This window comes from Muscardinus avellanarius (assembly GCF_963383645.1).
Source record: "Muscardinus avellanarius genome assembly, chromosome: 6".
In the NCBI taxonomy this organism is placed as follows: Eukaryota; Metazoa; Chordata; class Mammalia; order Rodentia; family Gliridae; genus Muscardinus; species Muscardinus avellanarius.
In genome coordinates, this window is record NC_137791.1 from 68858274 (window position 1) to 68880801 (window position 22528).

Consider the following 22528-nt stretch of genomic DNA (forward strand, 5'->3'; position numbering starts at 1 on the left):
AAGACGGTGAAAACATTCCTAGCATTTTTAGACTTCATTGTGGAAGTCAGTTAATAAATGTTACACATTCAACTTCATCAGATTTACGTTTCAGTTCTTGTATTTCTTCAACCTTATCCTGTATGATGTCCTGTGTTAAGCTGAATGTTCCAACCCACCTCATTCCCACCATAAGGTCTTTGCACACTTTCCACCTGCAGCCTTCCTGCCTGTCCCATCATTCAGGGTTATCCTTTGCATCAATGCCCTGTAGTCAGACACCCTTTCTCACAGACTTCCTCCCACTTCAGGCATTTGTTCACCTACTCTCTATTACTTCCTTCATAGTACATTACCATCTTAATATATACACACACATTTATTTATTTATTTATTTATTTATTTATGCTGGAAATCAAACCCAGGTCCTCACACCTGTGAAGCACAGGCTACACTCTCTGCTAATTTTAAGTTTTAGATTACCTTGTTTAACATTGTTTTCTCTAGTAAGATGGAAACTCCATGAACACTGGAATTTGTTTTATTTTTTCAGTAGCGGGGATTCAACCCAGGGGCATTCTACCTCTTGAGCTACACCCCCAGTCCTATTGTTTTATTTTTTATTTTGAAACAGGGTCTCACTAGGTTGAGGAGGCCTTACAAAGTAGCTAAGCAGCTGAGGCTACCATGAACCTGTGATCCTCCTATCTCAGTCTCCCAAGTACTGGGATTACAAGCAAGTGTCACCATGCCTGGCTTGAAAAATTTTTTTTAATTAACTTCTATATTCATAGCTTTTAGAACATTGCTTGGCACATAGTAGAGGATCAATAAATGTTTGTGAGTGAATTAATGAATCAATAGTGTTGGTTCCCAGCCCAAATATAGTTTATGTCAAAGAAAAAATGCTTGTTTATTTCAGTTTAGCAAATAGAACATTGTCCTTTTTATATTTTGAGGTTTCTTTTAAAAAATGATCAGTAAATATTAGTGTTTGTGTAAAAAGTTAGTAAAAAGTTAGTTGCATTCTCAGTGATGTTTTATTTGCCCAGCATGAAAAACTGATTGAATAAACACACGCACACACACAAATATATATATTTGTCCTACCTCTTCACTAGATCCCCAACCCTATTTTTTATTTTTTTAAACATAATCTTGCTTAGTTGCTGAGGCTGTCTTCAAACCTGTGATCCTTCTGTCTCAGCATCCCAAGTACTGGGATTACAGGCATCTGCCACCATGCCTGATTAGCATATTCTTCTACTGCCCAAGAAATTAACTATTTGTTTCATAAAGTCTTAATTCAGAATAAATAAAATCCTACTTAATTCTTCAAAGCAAAATATGCATCAGTATATCATGAATAATAGGAATATTTATGAACATTTTTATTAGAAAGTTACATATTCATCTTTAAGTAGAAGGAAAATTCAAGCACATGTCATCTTTAGGCTTCTCAGTTTTTATCTAGTTTGTTAATGAATATAGGCCTTATTTAACAGACCAAAGGTTAATTATAAACTCACAACTTTCAAAATAACGAAAAAACATTGGAGAAATACTTGAAAAGTAGTTTACTTGTTCTTTGAAATTATTAACAATTACTCCTTTGCCAGGTTAATGGAACAGACCAGTTCATGGACAAAGGAATTATTTTACTTAGTATTTTTTTCAGTTTGGTTTCAAGAACTTTTTAAGTAACATAGTGTTTCAAACAGCATTCTTACTGCTGTAATCCAAAACAACTGACCTCCACAATATGGGGAAAGAAGGATTTATTGGCTCACAGTTCTGGAGATTTCAGGGGTTTGGTCTATGTCAGGCTGGATCATATCAGCAGGCATGGTGGCAGGAAGGAGAGGGGGGAAGTTCACACCTGTACTCTATTCTCACATGATGAAGGCAAAAAGCAAGAGAGCGAAGCAAGGAGATTCAAAGACACAAGCACAGTCCCCAAGGGCGCACTCCCAATGGTCCACTTACTCTGCTGCCTAGGTTACCAGAGGCCTAGAATTGTGTAGTAACCTATTCGTGTTCCACCTGCCTAGGTTACCATCCAATAAATCCACAGTGGATTTGTCCACTGATAAGATCACACCCCTGATTTAATTATATGAGCTCTTTCAGGAAACATTTTTTTTTTTTTTTGGTGGTACTGGGGTTCCTGGAAGCCCTTCTACCTCTGGGCTACAATCCCAGACCTATTTTTATATTTTTATTTAGAAACAGGGTCTCCTAAGCCAGCGCGCGCGGCTGGCTTCGAACCTGCGCGATCCTCCTGTCTCCGCCTCCCAAGCGCGGGGATTACAAGAGTGCGCCACCACGCCTGGCTCAGGAAACATTTTGTATCCAACCATCACACATAGTGTCTCTTACAAGAATGTAAAAAACATTTTCTATTAAATGGATATTGTTACTTTTATGTCCTTTTATTAGGATACTTTGAAGAAATTTTTATATTATAAAAAATAAAATGACTTTTTAATGCATATTTTTCTTATCCTTAGGATATTGTGAATAGTGTGATTGACTAGATTTTTCTCTCTTGAATATTTGAGCCCAAATTCATGATAAAACAAGGAAAATATAGAGGTCATTTTGGTCTTAAATATTTAATGTAGTCTTTTTCCAGTCCATCATCCTAGTCTTGTGTTATTTTCTTGTTTGGTTTCTTTTTCTTTATTTTAGATTATGCCCACCTGTTCCTGTCCACACCATTCACTCTGATTTGGTTGTGGGGACAGTCTGTGTAAAACATATATCATGTTTAGGGAGCCTCCCTACAAAAGGCAGGGCTCCAGCTTGGGAATGAATACAAGTATGAGTAAATTATGTTTACTCCCTTTGTAGTGACATTTGAACGGCAATAAGAATACAAAATACTGGGTTATAACGGAGAGATATTATAATAGCTGTAGAAGACAGTTTCCTTTTAGTTGTGAAAAACATTTTTAAAGCAATATTTCATGAAGCGCTTCATTAAAGTACTATTTCTTTTCCTTACTCATTCAGTTTTTATTTTCTCATTGTCTGCTGCATCCATACCAATTAAGATATTTTATTCTATAGATCATTTGTCTTAAAATTTTGTGAAAACAAGTTAATTTTTTTTTGGGGGGGGGTGGTACTGGGGTTCCTGGAAGCACTTCTACCTCCGAGATACACTCCCAGACCTATTTTATACTTTTTTAAATTTAGAAACAGAGTCTCTTAAGCCAGCACAGCTGGCTTCGAACCTGTGCAATCCTCCTGTCTCTGCCTCCCAAACGCGGGGATTACAAGCGTGAGCCACCATGCCTGGCCAAAATATAAATTCATTTTTTGAGCCTTCTATTCATTTTTTTCCCTGTCTTTTTCATAATATTCTTATTTTGGAAATAATTACAGTTAGAATTTGGAAATTCTGAGATAGAAAGAAGTGAGGTTCATGAATTTTCTATTCAGCCTAGGACTTAGCTGTAGATCTGTCCCTGCTTTCACAGTCCAGTCTGCTGAATGACATCAAAGAACCTTATTACCCTTTTCTCCAAGTTTTCAATTTAGGTTTCCTGTGAGATCTGTTATTTTTTTTAAGTTTGTTAGGGAAATTGCTTTAGATTTGTCAATAATGTTCTTGGTTTTTAAGATTTCATTAGTTTAATCATGTACTCAACAAATTAATATGTATAAGGAAATGTGGCTCTATTTGATCTACTGAAGGAGGTGTATTTTAAATATCAGATCCAAAGTAATTGGGTAACTACTTATTTGACTTGATCTTCATGTTATGCCATGTTTTAAAATCAGCACACATAAACACACACAGATAATAATACTTCGTTAACAATGTTTTCTTCCTACAGGTTTTTGGAAATGCTCCGCCAAATACAATGACAGAAAAATTTTCTGATCTTCTGCAGTTCACAACACAAGTCTCACGACTAATGGTGACAGAAATTCGAAGGAGAGCATCAAACAAATCCACAGGTACTTTTACAGGAGTCAGCAAAAATGGATTTATTTCAGTGGATGACAGTTTTTTAAAAAATGCTACTAAAAATAAATGGGAAAATTGACCCTGTCCTACGCACATGGATTTCAGTTGCCAGCCCCCAGCCCCAAGCATAATAGTCACATCCTTCCACTAGTTTCAGCATCTGCTCTCAAGGGGGGTAGTTCTGTCAGAAGCTCTCCTTTTTGGACCACTATATCCTCCACTGTAACCCATTTAACCACTCTGTCTCCTGACAGAATCCAAAGTCCTAAGTATGATGTCCAAGGCAAATCTGTGATTGGGCCGTATGTATTTTTTTTTTTTTTTTTTTTGTGATACTGGGGATGGAACCCAGAAGCCTTCTACCTCCAGGCTATACTCCCAGACCTTTTTAAATATTTTTTTATTTGAAAACAGGGTCTCACTAAGTTGCTGAGAGCCTCACTAAGTAGCTGAGGCTGGCTTCGAGTCTATGTGATCCTCCTGTCTCAACCTCCCAAGCGCGGGGATTACAAGCGTGAGCCACCACGCCCGGCTTGTATGTATTTTTTTTAACATACCCTTTTTTATTTTTTGTTTCCTTTTCTGTATTTCAACCAGACCAAGCTCTATATAGTTAGCAAACATGTCTATACTTGATGATCCACTCAAGAAGGAGAATCTTATTCATCATACCTCTAAATCTCAGCTTGAATTAAGTCATACTTCCTTGGTGGAATATTTGATTCCCATAGTTAATAAATTTTTCTTAACTATTGTCCCCTCACGAGTAATTTTTGTGCATGTGTCTTTTTTTCCAATCAGCGTCTTATTAAAGATAGATTCTCTAAAGTGGGTGATACTGCCTCCTGGGGAATTCTGGAGTAATGGGGGAGGAGAGTAACTTCAGGTGCATTTGGGGTATATTGAATAAAAATAAGGGGGCAGTAAGAGAGCCCAGGAAAAACTTAGTAATTTCTTTCTGGAAAGGGCACAATTAACCACTAAGCTTGGGAACCTGTGTTAGACCATAAGTTGCTTCAGGGTCTTTACATAATGTGTGGTAGTTACTCTCTAAGCTAGCCCTTAGGGCTTTTATTTTTTCATGTCCACTTATGTCATCTGGGATGCCTTTGTTCTTTTTTTGGGATAAATCCTGTTTTCAAAATACTATGTCATCTTTTTTCTCAAATTAACATTTTTGTTTTGGTAAAGCATCTTTTCAAACAGTTTCCTGAGAAAGAATTCAAGGGAGTTCTCATTTTTGTTTTTGTGTTTTCAGATGCTCCATTAATGAAAATGTTTTGACTATCACTGCATAAAACAAGCTTCTTTCTTTTCACCAAGGAACATGATACTTTAGACTGATAACCTGTTAGATAGCAGGGCTTGGAACCAATCATCATCTCATACAACACAGCTATATTATAGAATAGGAAACTTAGAAAACCAGAGATCACTTAGAGAAAGAAGGCCCAGGTCCAGCACTTGATGATCTACAGAGAGTTTTCTAGGGAATCTGCAGAACACACAGCTGATTTGCATTTGAACTGAGAAATGCCTCCCTTCCCTCCTCTCTAGCTCACATTCACCTTTTCAGCCTGGGAATTCTTATCATTTATTTTCAGGAAAGTTTCATGAATTGTTTAATAATATACTCCCATCTGTTTTTCTTATCAGATGTTCTTCTTAGGCTGTCCTCATTTTTTTTAATACGGTTCTCTTATTTTCTATCTTATTTTGATTACTTGTTAAGAAACATCTTTCTTTTTATCATCTGTTCCTTCTGTGGTGGAGTTTTTGTCTTCAATTGTGACAAATTTCATCTCCAAGAGTTTTTTTTTTTTTTAATCAGTTTCTATCCTCTCCAGGACATATTTTCTTTTCTCTTTTTTTTTTTTTTTTTTTTTTTTTTGCGGGTCTGGAGATGGAACCCAGGGGCATTTGACCGCCGAGCTACACGCCCTGCCCTATTTTTTTTTTTTTCTTTATTTTGAAACCGGGTCTCACTGAGTTGCAGAGGGCCTCACTAAGTAGCTGAGGCTGTCCGCGAACCGCGATCCTCCAGGTCTCAGCCTCCCGAATGCTGGGATTACAAGCGTGCGCCACCACGCCCGGCTATATTTTCTTTTCTCATCTCTCTGAGGTTTCGCCTTCCTTCTTTCATTTTATTCATATTTTTATCTTCCTAAATAATTTTTTTCAGATATATTAATGTCATTCTCATTCTCTATCTATCTATCTACCTACCTACCTACCTACATCTCTATAATAATGTCCTTGGACATGGCTCATTCTTCACCATCTTCTTTTTTTTTTTTTTTTTCTTTTTTTTTTTGAGGGGTGTCGCATACTGGGGATTAAATCCATACCTCCCACCGGTATCACTAGCCCTTTTTTATGTTTTGTTTTGAAACATACTCTTGTTAGGTTGGTGAGGCTATCCTTGAACCTGTGGTTCTCTTCTTTCAGCCTCATAAAAACTGGGATTGTAGGTGTGCACCACCATGCCTGGCCCATCTGCTCTTATTATAAGAATGGATCATTGAAAAGGTGTCAGGTAGCTTTTTCATTGTAGGTAGAACTTGCAGACATGAGTTCAGGGTAAGGTGATCTTGCTTGCTCATTTTGTTAAGGTTTTTCCCTAAATTTAGGTAGATCAAAATTATCCAGTTTTTGCTTAGAAGTCTAATTGTCGCATTTTAAAAACCAAGTGAGAGAAAAGTTTGAGGAACCTCAACATTCAGCATGGAACTTCAGCCCACCTTCTTCATGGTACACCCAATCTACAATCCGTCTCTTACTCTTCCCAGTGAATAAACCTCCAGTAGCACCCAGGTGATAGTAGGGCCATGGGACCCTTAATTGCTCTGAAACATGGTTTCCTCCAGTGCTCTTCTGTGTAGTTCCATATTTGCCTCTGCTCCCAAAGGTCCCTTGTGCTGACAGTGCTTAAGCCCCACAGAGGTTCTTTGGTATTTGGCTGCTTTTCTACTTTTCCTCAGCTTGCTTTAGGATTCTAGATTTTGTTAAGAATCAGTTACCACTTACCTCTCTGCTATTTTAATATTTTTAAAAGTGTTTGTTTTGGGTTTTTATGCAGTGCTGGAGGTGTAACTCAATGGCATTCTACCTCTGAGCTACATCCCCAGCCCTATTTTTTATTCTTTATTTTGCAACAGGGTCTCACTGAGGTGCAAAGGGCCTCACTAAGTAGCTGAGGCTATCAGAGAACCACAATCCCCTGTCTCAGCCTCTCAAATCTCCTGTCTCTGCTTGCTGGGATTACAAGCGTGCGCCACCACGCCTGGCTCTAAAATTTTGTTTCTTCTTATTTTTTTCTATTACTTTCTATTAGAAGTTTGTGTCTTTTTTTTTTTTTTTAATCTTTATGTGGTATTGGGAATTGAACCCAGGGGTATTCTAACCTTCAAGCTACAGCCCTAGTGCTATTTTATTTATTTATTTATTTTATTATTTATTTATTTATTTAAAAGTCTTATTAAGTTGCTGACAGCCTCACGGAGTTACTGAGGTTGGCTTTGAACCTATGGTCCTTCTGTCTCAGCCTACCAAGTAGTGGAATTATAGTCATGAGCCTCGGGGCTCTGTTAGCTTTTGCCTTTAAACAATAACAACAGAACACACATGGAGGGAACAAAACACACATGGAACAAAAGCTGTGACTATGTTATCCTTTCCAAGCTGATACAACAAAGTGCCATGGATTGTAAAGCTTCTAGGAGAGGAATTTATTTTCTTGCAGTTTTGGAAGCCAGCATGGTGGGACTCTGATAAGGGCCGTCTTCCTGGCTTGCAGACTGCAATCTGCTAACTGCACTCATGTGAAAGAGAGAAAAGAAGCGAGCTCTCTGCTGTTTTTTCTTGTAAGGGCACAACTCCCATCTTGCGGGCCCCATCCTCATGCCCTCATCCAACCCTAATGACTGTCCAGAGGCCTCTCTTCAAATACCAACAAATTAGGGATACGGCCTCAAACTTTGAATTTTGTAGGATATGCTTTAGACCATAGCAGTAGCATTTCAAGACCGTGGAGAAATAAATGCACGTTATTTCTTTCTCAACCTTTCACCTGCACTGGCGCCCAGCATGCAGTATTTGGAGCAGCAGCCATTAAAATGTTTATAGATCCAGAGGACTAAATTCCCTATTCAGAAGTAGTATGTTGAATGAGTTGATATTTAAAGTGAGATGGTTTTAATTATATTCATAGTTCTTGAAATAAATTTAATACCACATAAGATTATTTAAAGCATCTTTATTTTTTGTGCCTTTTTATCCAAAATGGAGTTACACACCTTTTTAATTGTTTCTCAGCTACTCCAGTGAAAGTAAAAATTTGGTATATAAGATATCTGTATTTTATACCTATTTAATTTAAGTGGATGCTCTGAGCTTAATCTGTCTCAGTTTGACTTATAATTGTTTTTTTAAATGATATTCTAGATTACAGAAGAAAATTTAAGACTATTTTTTGTGCTTTGCTGTTGCTACTTTTTAAAATACCTAATCCACATGTTTAGAGCAAGACACGGGCTATTTGTTTTCTTAACTCCCTTTATGCTTTTAACACCCATGGAGTAATTTTTTAGGTGTAATGAAATATATTTTAAGTAGAGATGTTTTATTATAAATATATAATTTTTAATTTTTTTGTGGTACTGGGGATTGAACCCAGGGGCATTCCACTTCCTAGCTACACCTCCCAGCGCTATTTTTTTTATTCTTTTTATTTTGAAACAGGGTCTCACTAAGTAGCCAAGGACCTTACTAAGTATCTGGGGCTGGCCAAGAACCCAGATCCCCATGTCTTAGCCTCCCAAGTCCTGGGATTACAAACATGTACCACCGTGTGTGTGTGTGTGTGTGTGTGTGTGTGTGTGTGTGTGTGTGTGTGTGTGTGTTACTGAAGACTCAATCCAGGAGTGTTTTAGCTGTACCCCATCCCTATTTTCTTTTTTAATTTTTTTTGTGGATCTGGGGATGGAACCCAGGGACATTTGACCTCTGAGCTACATCCCCTGCCTTATTGTTTATTCTATTTTTTTGAAACAGGGTCTCACTAAGTTGCAGAGGGCGTCACTAGGTAGCTAAGGCTGTCCACAAACTGCAAACTGCGATCCTTTGGTCTCAGTTTCCCAAATGCTGAGAATACAAGCGTGCGCCACCACGCCCGGCTTATTTTCTTTTTTATTTTGAAACAGGCTCTTGTTCATTTGCTGAGGCTGCCTTGTAACCTGCGACCTTCCTGTCTTAAACCTCCCAAGTACTGGGAATATACGCATGTGCCACTATGCCCAACACAAGTATTTTCTTAATTTTTAATTTTTAGGTAATTATAGGCTCATAGGACATTATAAAAATAGGAAATGCTTGAGCCGGGCGTGGTGGCGCACGCTTGTAATCCCAGCATTTGGGAGGCTGAGACCAGAGGATGGCGGTTCGCGGACAGCCTCAGCTACTTAGTGAGGCCCTCCGCAACTCAGTGAGACCTGGTTTCAAAATAAAGAATAAAAACTAGGGCTGGGTGTGTAGCTCGGAGGTCAAATGCCCCTGGGTTCCATCCCCAGACCCGCAAAAAAAAAAAAAAAAGGAAATGCAGGCTTCTGTGCCCCTCACTCTTTGTTCCCATTGGTGACATCTTATTACCAAGGGTTTTTAAGATAGGTTTTTTCAGATCGTGTAATTTTTAATTTTAACTTTTGTAATTCATTTATAATTTTAGAGATTCACTTTAGTGTGTGTGTAATTTCCTCATGAGAAACCTTCCTCATGAGAAATCACCATATCTTAAATGTCTTTTCTCTTCTATCCCTCTGCATTTTTGTTTATTTAGTTACCTGTCATCATTTACAGCTTTATAATCATCTGAAAGTATCTTGCTTAGTACTGATTTAATTTTATTTTCTATTGTGTTCACTATTATATCACATCTGTAAGAATCCTTGTCACATATTAAGTGTTCAATAAATTTCTACTAGCTTTTGACATAGGATTTCTTTGCCATTTTCTTCTTTTAAATACTTTGAGAAAGAGCCAGCCTTAGGAGAGAAGAGCATACTTCTGGAGTATCTTTTCTGTTAGCTTTAAAGAATCCTGGCCAAGGGAATTCTTTTGTTCTTTTATTTTTAATAAACTTCAGCATTGGAAGATTCTTTTGGTCAGTGTTGTTATTAAAAATCATTTCATGGAGATTTTATTTTACCTTCTGATTTTTCTAATAAAAATTCTAAGCTGGATGTGGTGGTGCATGCCTGTAATCTCAGTTTTTGGGAGACTGAGACAGGAGGAACACATGTTTGAGAACAGCCTGAGTATAGTGAGACTCTCAGCAACCTGTAGGACCCTTTATCAAAAACAAAAAATAAAATAGGGCTAGAAGTATAGCTTGGAGGCAGAAGCCTGCCCCAACACACACACACACACACACACACACACACACGCGCGCGCGCGCGCACACACACACACACACACATTCTCTCTCTCTCTCTCTCTCTCTCTCTCTCTCTCTCTCTCCCTCCCTCCCTCCCTCCCTCCCTCCCTCCTTCCCTCCCTCCCTCCCTCCCTCCCTCTCGATTTTCAGTTTCTTGATATATTCCAGATGACTCTTCCAAATTTCAAGCTAGCTAGCTTGCTTGCTTGCTTGCTTGCTTCCTTTCTTTCTTTCTTTTGCAGTACTAGGGATTGAACCCAGGGGCAGTCTGCCTCTGACCTACACCCTCAGCCCTGTATTTTATTCTGTATTTTGAAACAGGGTCTCACTGAGTTGCAAAGGGCCTCACCGAGTAGCCAAGGCTGTCCACAAATCACGATCCTCCTGTCTTAGCCTCCCAAATGCTAGGATTACAGGTGTGTGCCACCATGCCCAACTCATTTATTCATGTTGTAGTAATAAAGCACATGAAATGAGATCTGTACTCTTAACACATTTTTAAGTATATAATATAGTATTGTCAAAAAAATCACCATGTAGTACAGAATATCTCTAGAACTTTTTCATTTTGCATGACAAACTATCCATTGAACAGCAGCTTCTCATTTCCCCTGTCGCCCAGCCTTCGGCTACTTCCTGTTCTGCTTCTGTACTTTGACTACTCTAGATACAACGTACAATCTTTTATGGGTGGTTATCATTGAAAGGGATTTTGTTGTAATTTAAAATTACATAATTCTTTTTAAAAAATGAGTCCTCTATTCTTTTTAGAAGTTGGCTGTATTTGTTGTATACCAGGACACAATTTGTTTCCCAGGAGCCCTCTGAATTTGGTGTGGAAGAGTTGTTCTATGTTTTACCCAGTCACAGTTCAAGTAGTCTTTACCCAATCACCTCTAACACAGACTGTGAATGCCTCAGTCTCACCCATATATATCTATAATTCTACTGTTTAAATCTATCAGAAGTTAGTAAAAATGGAAAACTTTTAGGGAATATCATGATACAAAATGGTACATGGACTGCTTTATTATATGTTAGAACAACTTTGGTTTGTAAGTCTCTCTTTGTTGTTGCTTCCATATGACTTTTATTAAAAGTATACAGTGACTATCGAATAATTTGAGGAAATATTGTATAAGAATTGTATAAGAAACTTGTGTTAAGATTTTCTTCCATCTCTTCTAGTTATTTGTTAAGTTCTACCACACCACACTAATTCTGCTCAGTTCTAAATGCACATGGTCATTAGTTAAGCAAAATTCCTACTGTACGAAAATAGTATCTTTAGCTTATTATTGATGATGTTGCTACCGGCAAGATGCCACTGTTAAGCCCAATGGTGCAATCCCCAGTGGGCAGCAGCCCAGCAGTGGAGAGGCTAGAGGGTGTTGACCATAATACTCCTGTGGCAGGATTGGTGGAATGTAGTGAGTCCTCAATTAGACAACCCAGCCTTTTCTTTTAAACAGAAAAACACTGTGCCCTGCCGTCCTCCAAGGATTTCAAAGCCATAACACCTTCAGGTAATTTTATTCTCAAGGTGTGGTTATGTATCAAATGAAAAGAAGCATGAAAGCTATTGAGTTCTAATACTTTTTTTCTGACTAACTTGTGAAATTTTTTTGGACAGGGCAAGGATGTTTAGAGCTTTGTTTCTTTATTAATGCAGTAATACTAGTGACATGTTTCACTTCATCATCCTGAAACATAAATTGGAAAATGACATGGTTTAAATGGACTCTGCAAAGAAGAAGTTGTTGTATTGCACTTACTATTAACAAGCTTTGCATTTTTATTGCTCCTAAATGCTAATTGAACTCATAATCTTTCAGTTATAACTAAGAAATTACATTTGTTTAAAATTGTTTATAGGCCGGGCGTGGTGGCGCACGCTTGTAATCCCCACACTTGGGAGGCAGAGACAGGAGGATCGTGCAGGTTCGAAGCCAGCTGTGCGCGCTGGCTTAGGAGACCCTGTTTCCAAATAAAAAAATGTAAAAATAGGTCTGGGAGTGTAGCCCGGAGGTAGAAGGGCTTCCAGGAACCCCAGTACCACCAAAAAAAAAAAAAAAAAAAAAATTATATATTTCAGTACTTTAATCTACTTAGGAACTTTACTAACTTCATTTCCAAATTTTTTATTCTAACTATATGTATTGAAATGCAGTGTGAATTTTTTTTGTGTGTGTGTGTGGTACTGGGGGTGGAGCCCAGGGACTTTTCTACCTCCAGGCTATATGCTCAGACCTATTTTTGTACTTTATTTGGAAACAGGGTCTCACTAAGTTGCTGAGAGCCTCACTAAGTCGCTGAGGCTGGGTTTGAACCTGTGTAATCCTCCCGTCAGCCTCCCAAGCGTGTGCCACCATGTCTGGCTTGCAGTGTGAAATTTAAAACTTGAGTCAGTTGGTTGATACTTCTAAAGATGAGTCAACATTAATGTGTCTTTCATAACTCTTATAACCTTCACTTATATCACTATTTAAATTTAAATTTGTTATACATTATTGAAATTAAAAGATGTAGTAAGTTTGTGACTAGAAGTATTTTTCCCAAAAGTTTTAAGAAACTATGTGATTTATGGAAGATTTATTTAAAGTTTATTTCTCATATACATAATTTTGTTGCTTTTTTTGTTTTTCTTGTTGCCTTCATTTTTGAGCTACTGAGTTTCCAACCCAGTGCCATGCACACATTGGCAAGTATTATACCACTGAGCTACATTACCAGACCAAAGTAATTTTTCAAGACCTTAATGTTTAAGATACTATATACTTTGAAAACAAGCTTCTTATTAACCTCACTTAAAATAAAAATGGAAGATCTCTTAAGATTTTCTGAATGACAACATAGTGAAATTGGTAGGTGAAAGTAAAATGGTTCTTCTGAACACATTTGTTATGTATAGTTGCATTTGTTTTTGTTTGTTATAATGGAGTTTGAGAATCCCCCCTATCATTTATTTGTCCAGGATGGCATCTAGACCTTGTTATCTCTATGACCATGTGATCTGTTTCCAGGTTACTCAGTTGTCCATAACTGCTGATGTAACAGAGGTCTTTTTCAAACTTTTCCTCCAGAAAAGTTGTTAATATTGAAAGGTATTAAAGGGATACATGTGAGTGTTCATACTCTTTTGGTTCTTTTTATTTTCACATGTGTTATCTTACGTAGTCAACACAGCAGTCCATGGAACATGTTGTCATGTTGAATAGAATCTTGCCTTTCTAACCATTGTTAGTCTTGCCTTCTTGTATCCCTTAATGTTCACTGTCAACCAAATCTCTACACCCTTGAAGTATCAGTGGTCACAGTTAATCAGATAACTAGAACTGTTTCAAGGTAAAAGTACACTTTTAATGTTTTCATTCTGAAAATAATGATTAGCGTACATTGTAATCTATTTTAACCTATTGAATAGTAATAAAAATCCATATTCCCTTGGTTTTTTTTAAAGGTTAATAGGAGTCAATTCAAGTTTACTCCTGATGTTTCTTATCTAGGAGTTTGTAGCTTCTTATCTAGCAGTTTGTATCAAGATGATAGCTTTGTGTTTTAAAGTAGGTTTAGTTCTTCAAAATCCTTTTTCTCCCTCTGTGATTAACATAGGAGGTATTGACCACATCTTTTCCTAGTCAATGCTTTTTATGAAGTAGAGTTTCATCGCATTGATTTTATCTTGGTATCCTCAATTGGAACATTGCAAATAGTTTCTTAAAGTTGTCAAGTTATAATTGTTTTTCTTACATAGGTAGTTGATTACTGTCAAGAAAAGGGGCATATGTTATTTAATCCTTGTTAAACTGTCCAGCACTTGGCAGGCTTGAGAGATATTTGCAAATCAATTTTCACCAGTTATCTCACACCACTGTTGCTAAAGTAGGTTTCTCAGTGGTGTGCTTTTATTTTTCTCCTCTCTGTCATGAGATCTTAACAATTTAGTTAGCCAAAGCACATTGCTTTATTTGGGCTACTCTCATTTCAGAATTTTTAGTAATCCCTCTTAGCCATAGGTAGTACATAGGCAGTTGAGCTCAGTGTGACCTTCTGTTACAATCCTTCCTTTGATCTGGTTAGGTTGATTCATGTAGAGGTATTTATTGAATGCTTACTGAATGCCAGTGAGGTACTAGATACCAGGGATCAGCAGTGAAAGGTATATGGATTTGGCTCTTGGGGGCATTTATTTTCTAGAGAGGGATGAGAGATTATAAATTAGTAAATCTAGGAATATAGTAACTTCAACAAATATGAGGTATTGAGGTATTAGAAAGAAGCCAGGCTTCGTTTACCTTCCCTCTTTTCCTGTAATTGTGTTTTTAATCACCATCTTTATCTCTTACAAACAAAATAGACTGGATTTGAATATGAGCTCATCGACTAGCATATGTGACTTTTGGCAAATTACCTCTCCATTTCTCAATTTATACTAGAATAAGAACTATATTAATGGAAAGCAACTCATAGGATTCTTGTGAAGATTACATGAGTTAAATCTATAAGTACTTAAAATAGTGCCTGATATCATTCAAATTCAATAAAAGTAAACTATTTAAAATTTCTTTCCTGTTAAAATGTTTCCTCAAGTGGAAGCATATAACAATGAAATATGTCCAGCACAGAACCATATATGTCTTATATTCTGTTATCTAATGAAATACTTTCATCTTGTATCAAATTGAAGGAAAAATGCACATGTAAAGTAATCTAAATTCTGTTTCCTCTTCTTTAAGAGGTATGTTAAGTATACATTATTATTTTAAACAAGTAGTTACTAGTTAGGGCTTATTTTAAGTGCTAATATCAATTGATTGATTGATTGATTGATTGATTTTTGTGGTGTTGGGATTGAACCCAGGGACATTTTATCTCTGACCTACACCTCCAAGCTTATCTTTTTTTTTTTTAAACAAAATTTCACTAAATTGTAGAGGGCCTCACTAAGTTTTTGAGGCTGGATATGAACCTGCTATCCTCCTGTCTCAGCCTCCCAAGTACTGAGATTACAAGTGTGCACTACCATGCCCAGATGGGACTTACTTTCTGACACATTTAATTCATCTCATAAATTAATATAGAAATTAGCAAACTGCACTAATGAAATTAATGCATGTTTAGGAATTTCTCCCTTTTCCTTTCTCTTTACAAAAATAATCAACTAAATTTATTTTCACAGGTTCTTCCAGGTCTACAGTTCTGTGAATGACCTTCTCATATCTCTGTTTCTCTCTGTCCACTGTTGGCCTCTTGAGTTATTCCTGTGTATCCTCTGGGGAGCCTCTTCATTTTACCAGTCTCTTTGTCCTTCCGGTCTGTCATTACACATTGCATCTAGATTAATAACCTTAGAATAATCCTTTCTACATTGCTCAAGAAACTGCATTTTCTCCCTCTTCCCAAAGTGTCACATTTATCACTACTGCTGCTCTTAGTCTCTGCTTCCTCACGTGTGCTTTCCTAGACCAGTGTCAGTGCAATTTTTTTGTCGTGGTTTGTACTAGTGGGCTCATTCCTCCAGCCACACCTTGGGCTCTTCATCCCTCCTGCTACTTGGACAGACATGTACTTGTTTTCTAGGCACTTTGAATTCAAATTTCACCTCTTCTATGGATCCTTATGGTTAGTTCATGTCATACTTTTCCCTGAAACATGTAGGTTGACTTTTACATTTCTGTGTTAGGGCTCATTTATACCATTAACACATTGTTATTTAAATTTTTTTCATTGAGCATATACCAGTGCTGATGTGAATAAGCATTGTGCTTAGTAAGTGGTTATTTCCTTGGTATGTATTAAGGAAAATTTCCTCCTCACTTAATGCTTTTCCTCTTGGCTTTGTAGAGGCTGCAAGTCGGGCCATAGTCCAGTTCCTGGAGATCAATCAAAGTGAAGAAGCCAGTAGAGGCTGGATGCTTCTGACAACAATTAATTTGTTGGCATCTTCTGGTCAGGTGAGTTTTACTTTTCATGTTTGATAAATCAACCTCCTTCTGAATTCTCTCTTGGGATTTTGGTATTTAATGCATCATTTCATGCATCACATCATCTCTGTGATTAGCCTTTTATTTTGTGTATTCTACTCACAATGAAATGCATGGCTTAGAGCAGTATTCTGCATGTTTGTCATATTGTAACACACAAAAACAAGATATCATGCTAGATAAAAGAATGGACTCCTCCTGGCTGGAGGCAGGTAGCCTAGGCGCTCTGGCTTCATTAAGCCTACCCGGCACTTGTGTAAACCATGTTAGAGAAACTCTGGCTTAGAAAAATGGCTTTTCATCTAAGGTCACTAGGCTGATACGGAATCTGATATATAAAATGTTTTTAAATGTACCTTCTTCTTATAAAAATAGAAAACATTGACAATTTTTTTTTTTTTTTTTTTTTTTTGTTTTTTTTGGTTGTACTGGGGTTCCTGGAAGCCCTTCTACCTCTGGGCTATACTCCCAGACCTATTTTTATTTGGAAACAGGGTCTCTTAAGCCAGCGAGGCTGGCTCCGAACCAGCGCGATCCTCCTGTCTCCGCCTCCCAAGCGCGGGGATTACAAGCGTGTGCCACCACGCCCGGCTTTTTTTTTTTTTCTTTCTTTTTTTTTTTTTTTTTTTTTTTTGGTGGTACTGGGGTTCCTGGAAGCCCTTCTACCTCCGGGCTACACTCCCAGACCTATTTTTACATTTTTATTTGGAAACAGGGTCTCCTAAGCCAGCGCACCGCGGCTGGCTTCGAACCTGCGCGATCCTCCTGTCTCTGCCTCCCAAGCGCGGGGATAACAAGCGTGCACCACCACGCCCCGGCTTGACAATTTTCAAGATAATGCCTATTTCCTTCTCACTTGATTTATTCTGGAAATTGCTTTTTATTTTTCCTAATTGAGCTTTAAAACCTTGACATAACACAGGTCGCATCCACTCTTGATGAGACACACACAGACACCTGACTTTTAGCCTTTGATGTTTTCCAGGTGAAAGGGGTTTACTGTCCCTTCAAAGTCAGTAATAATCTTTGACATGTGTTTTGTCTAAATCACAATGGATTTTAGGCATCTCACATCATTTAATGATGGAATTTATAAAGATGATGGAGATTCTTCTCATTTTATAGTGTCTGGTCACAGCAGAAACAGTGTATATTTATTAGTAAAAAGATTCTCAAACTGGTCACTAGTTCAAAGTAATGAGCCTTTGGATTTTTTCCCTTGGAATGGTCTATTTCCTTCTTTTGTTTCCTATTTTTTGCTTGCTTGTTTTACTCAGAATATTGGTATGACCTACTCCTTGCTTTTCTTTGAAGGTTTCAGCATTATAAAGTCCTACATCCTAAGAAACCCCTCAGTTCCAGGCTAATCAGGGTTGCTTACCATAGCTAACCTTCAAAAGTATCAGTAGAACATTGTTATCATGTATCTGTAACTGTATGGATAAATAACAAAATCCCAATTTTATTTTCTGTCTTTGGTATAAATGGGTCTATGCTATTGTACCAAAATTTAGTGTAGAGTTAGCATATGTTTATATGCTATTAAAACTTTAAAATTTAAACAATCACTATTAATATTTAGCATGTTAAAAATGAATAGCCTTTAGTTGAAATATTTTTTAATTTTTACTCATATGTTCTATACTTTATCTTTTCTCAGTTCCTACAGAATGTCTTATCATAATAACTCACACACAGTGTGTAGAAACTCAGAAGTAGAATGCCCCTGGATTCAATTCCTAGTACCACCAAACCAAAAAAAAAAAAAAAAAAAAAAAAAAAGAGGAAGAAAGGGATGTGGATAGAGCAGAGAGCTCAGGTTTGAGGCAGGAAATAATACTGATTCTGGATATATGGAAAGGGACCAGGTCTCCCATGGTGTACTGTACTCGAAGTTCTTTATCCTCTCCATCACTCTGCTACTGTGCTAGTTCAGGCCCCATCTTGCATATGGTTTCTGTATTAGCTGGCCTTTGCCGTCTGCCTCTCTGTGTTAATATACAGGCTATACTACCACCAGCTAATTTCTGAATTCTGGTTCTAGCACTTTTATGTTGCTAGCACTTTATTGGATGTGCATTGCCAGTAAAATAAAAGTCAAACTAGAATGTGAGTCCATACACACTCTCTGTATTACTTAACTAGCTCTCTAACCTAAAGCAGAAAATATCAGTAATGTCCTTTGTTTCCTTTGTAAAAATCAGAGTCATATGGCAGTAGTAGCTACCTTTTAGTGTTGACTGGAAGAATAGGTGCCATAGTGTGTGTAAGTGCTTAGCCTGCATTGCATGCTGAATTGAAGATTAGCCATGATTATTGTGATTTTTAGGAATCCGCAATCTAGGACTCTGTGGTTCTTCAAGGGTATGGTAGCATATGGCCTAGCTTCCTCTGTATCTTTAGGTGATCTTTCTCTCCTCATTTTAATTCAATATACTTTTTTATTTCTAGCAGTGTTGGTCATATTCCTTTTATATTAGCTTCTATGTAATGCCATTGTTAAACTTAGATTAAATCATATATTGTTATTTACAAATTTGCTGATAAATTTGCTAGTAGACTCTGCTGTTCTAAAGGGTAGGGATGACCGGGTGTGGTGGCGTACGCCTGTAATCCCCACGCTTGGGGGGTGGAGACAGGAGGATCACGCAGGTTCAAAGCCAGCCCCACTGGCTTAAGAGACCCTGTTTCCAAATAAAAAATATATATAAAAAAATAGGTATGGGAGTGTAGCCGAGAGGTAGAGGGGTTTCCAGGAACCCCAGTATCACACACACAAAAAAGGGCAGCGATGCTTCTTCTTTGCATGCTGAACTCCCACACACTGCCTGCCATAACCTAAAAATTCAGTAAAAGTTTGGTGAGAAGCTAAATAAATAAGCTAATCAACAGATGATGCCAACCTGTTGGTCTCCAGAGCTTGTACCATGGAAAATTTGATAATTAATTATGTTATACTTAACAATATTAAAATTGTCCCTCTAAGAAGGTCTGGAATTTCTTGCTTTGGAAAGGTAATTATAAAGATATATTTGTGTCAATTATTGCTGTATCTTTCAAGTATCCTTCCAGAGCCAAGAATCTATGAGAATAAAAATTAAAATGATATTAAGTCAACTACTAATATATAATTAGGGCTTAATATGTCATTGTATGCTTTATGTAACAATTTTGTTAACCTAAAGGCATATACATTTTCTCTATTCTATTGTAAACCAATGAGAGTTCCAGAAAAATTAAGTAGTTTCCCAAGTTCATGGTTAAGTGCCTTTATTCTCAAAACCCTAAAGTTTATGGTCTTTGAAATATGCTGCTTCAAAATAAGTAAATAACAAGTTCAAAAATTAACTTATTATAGCACAAACCAGTGTCAGTATTTTATTTAAGCAGAGTTGTTCAAATGGGAAATTTAGTGTTTCTCAACATGGAGTTTCTTCTAATCCTTAAATACATTGAGAAAGTTATCTTGGTATGTAATTTTCTGGCTTAATCTTTGTAAATTACTCAGCTGTACCAGTTACAGTTACACCTACCTATTTATTATTTTATTGGTTTGTTTTCCAGAAAACCGTGGACTGCATGACAACGATGTCAGTGCCTTCCACCCTGGTTAAATGTTTATATCTGTTTTTTGACCTTCCACATGTGCCTGAGGCAGTTGGAGGTGCTCAGAATGAGTTACCTCTAGCAGAACGTCGAGGACTACTCCAGAAAGTTTTTGTACAGGTATGGAGGGTGCTATTTGCCTATTTGTTTCTATAGTAAAATTGGTTCGCTCTTTAAGTGATGTTCCACCTATTCTATTTTCATAGTATTTTCCTCTGTTTATTATAATATGACTTTATCTCATATAATGATAACATTTCTTTTATCTGCAGAAAGAATATTTCAATATTCTTTTCAGGTATATTTGTGTCAAGAATTAGCAAATTTGTTTCTCTGAACAAATTGCATCTGATGTATCAAAAACAACTGTAATATGAGCCAATCTGAGAAAACTCTTTTAGAATCATATTAAGACTCGGGTAGTGTTTCTTACAATATCAGAAATTGTACGCAGTTATTGTTTATATGCAGGAATTTCCTGGCCTGTATATATTTTGCCTATAAAAGATAGTTTAGTTTATTTTAGTGGCTACTGCCATCTCTTCTGTCTCTTGCCTGGAAAGCTCTTTCCCACTTATTACTGTGTTCTTTACATAGCACTGTGTGTGAACAAAGGTTTAGTGGACTTTTGTTAGGGAGTCTAGCTATGTAGTCATCATGTATGGTATCCTTCCATGGGGAAAAAATTTTTAAATGAGCAACCTACAAGTATTCCGAATAGTCTGTCCAAGAATCTGTCTAATATAAAACATTTGACACAGAAAGACAAATACTGCATGATTTCACTTATCCGAGATAGCTAAGGTCAAACAATGAGAACAAAATTAGAATGCTGTACTAGGGCCTAAGGAAAGGGTGGAAAAGTAGATTGTTGTTCACTGGGTATAGTGTTTCAGTTTTGCAAAATAAAAACGTTCTAGAGGTCTGTTGTAATACATTGTGCACTAGTTAACACTGCTGTACCACATACTTAAAATGGTTAAGATGACACATTTTATGAGGTTTTATTAAACCACACTAAAAAGTAAAAAATAACATCAGTACATTCAATGTCTCTAAAGTTGTGTAACCTAAAATACATATGGGATTCTCACTTGTAAAATGAAATAATGATATCTGTCTTAAGGGTGTTTGTGAAGTTTAAGTAAATTAATACATAAACCAGGGTTCTCTGCCTAGCATATGGTAGACACTAAGTAAAAGTATGATTCCTTCCTTTGCCATCAGAGTAGAAAGAGAACAGAGATGACAGTGGCTCTGTAGTGGAGAAAGTAGAGCAGGTGCAGATGATGGTGATGTTCTCTCTTCATGTTATCACAGTCTTTCTGCAAATAATAACTTACCACTTTGATAGATGCTACCAATCAAAGGACAGGGGAAGGGGCCATCAAGGCAGATGTGGAAGGAAAAGCCTGGAATTATCAAATAAAATACCAAGTCAACAAATACTTGACTGTTTGATTTATTAGATAATTTTGTGGTTGTGGTTAATATCTCCTCTAATTTGCAAAACAACCCATAACTTGAGAGCTTTTGTTTCCCTTCACATGATCCTGTGAACAAATGGTAGAAATAGGATTAGAATTCAGGTATATCTGACTTCCAAATTAGATTTGACCATAAAAGCATGGGAGTAAGTGGAGGAATAAATCACATTGGAATTAAGGCTGCTTGAAGACCTTGCTGATGGATTTAGTGGATTAATCTTTACTGATTAAAATACCAGCCCGTTTCAATAATACCCATCCACAGCACTGTTTCAGGCCTTAGGCAGTAAATGGAAGCTGCATTTCATACTGACAATACTTTAAGTAAGCATAGCAAAGTTTTCTTTTAAAGCCTGAAGTCTTTTTTTCCCCTACATTTTGAATACTGAATACTGACTTTTAAATAACATGGAACTCATTTTAATATACTGTAATTCCTGAAAGTTAAGATAAAAGAGAAACTCAAAATATCATTTAAATCAGACTCATCATTTACAGTTGTTGAAACTGAAGTCTGGCGTGAGGGGCAGCAGGTAAGGGCAGTGAAAACCTCTGGCCACACTGCCAGTGCAATGCAGCTTTTAGTGCGCCTCTTCCATCATTTCAGTCCCTCGTGGGCTGGATATTATTTTCATTATTTTATCTGGAAAACCGATTGAGATAAGCTTATTAAGTGTTTATGATAGATGAAATCCCTGTGTTTGTATTATGTGACAGATGGTTTCCTGGGACCTTAGCGGTTGGTACCGTTTCACGCAGGCATTCATTTCTTTGTTGATGTAGCCAATTATTGCTCTGCCACACTTGGTTGGACTTTTTAACAGAGCCCCTACAAATACAAGTGGTTAGCAGAGGTTAGAAGAGGAATGAGAAGGAGATTCTGCAGTTTCTATTCTGTATAGTAAAAGTATTATACTTGATAATTTTAAGAAAAATTTTGCCTATAAAGATTAAGAACCAATTATCTTAGGAGCCAACAGATTTGAGGAGTCAGTTAAATCAGATTTATTTTTTAGAACGGGAATTTGGTTTGGGGAAAAAGATTTTATTATTTTAGGTTTGT

At 37.0% G+C, this 22528-nt stretch overlaps 1 protein-coding gene across 2 annotated transcripts in view; it reads left to right on the forward strand.

Annotated features, from left to right (window-relative positions):
- The window catches only part of WDFY3 (WD repeat and FYVE domain containing 3), a gene marked incomplete at both ends in the record, with an annotated part of 188199 nt that overhangs the window by 8848 nt on the left and 156823 nt on the right, over window positions 1-22528 (forward strand). For both annotated transcript variants that reach the window (XM_080697358.1, XM_080697357.1), the window contains 3 exons: window positions 3825-3948; window positions 16233-16342; window positions 19937-20098. In XM_080697358.1, the coding sequence (XP_080553484.1) occupies window positions 3825-3948; window positions 16233-16342; window positions 19937-20098 (396 nt within the window). The remainder of the gene's footprint in view (window positions 1-3824; window positions 3949-16232; window positions 16343-19936; window positions 20099-22528) is intronic.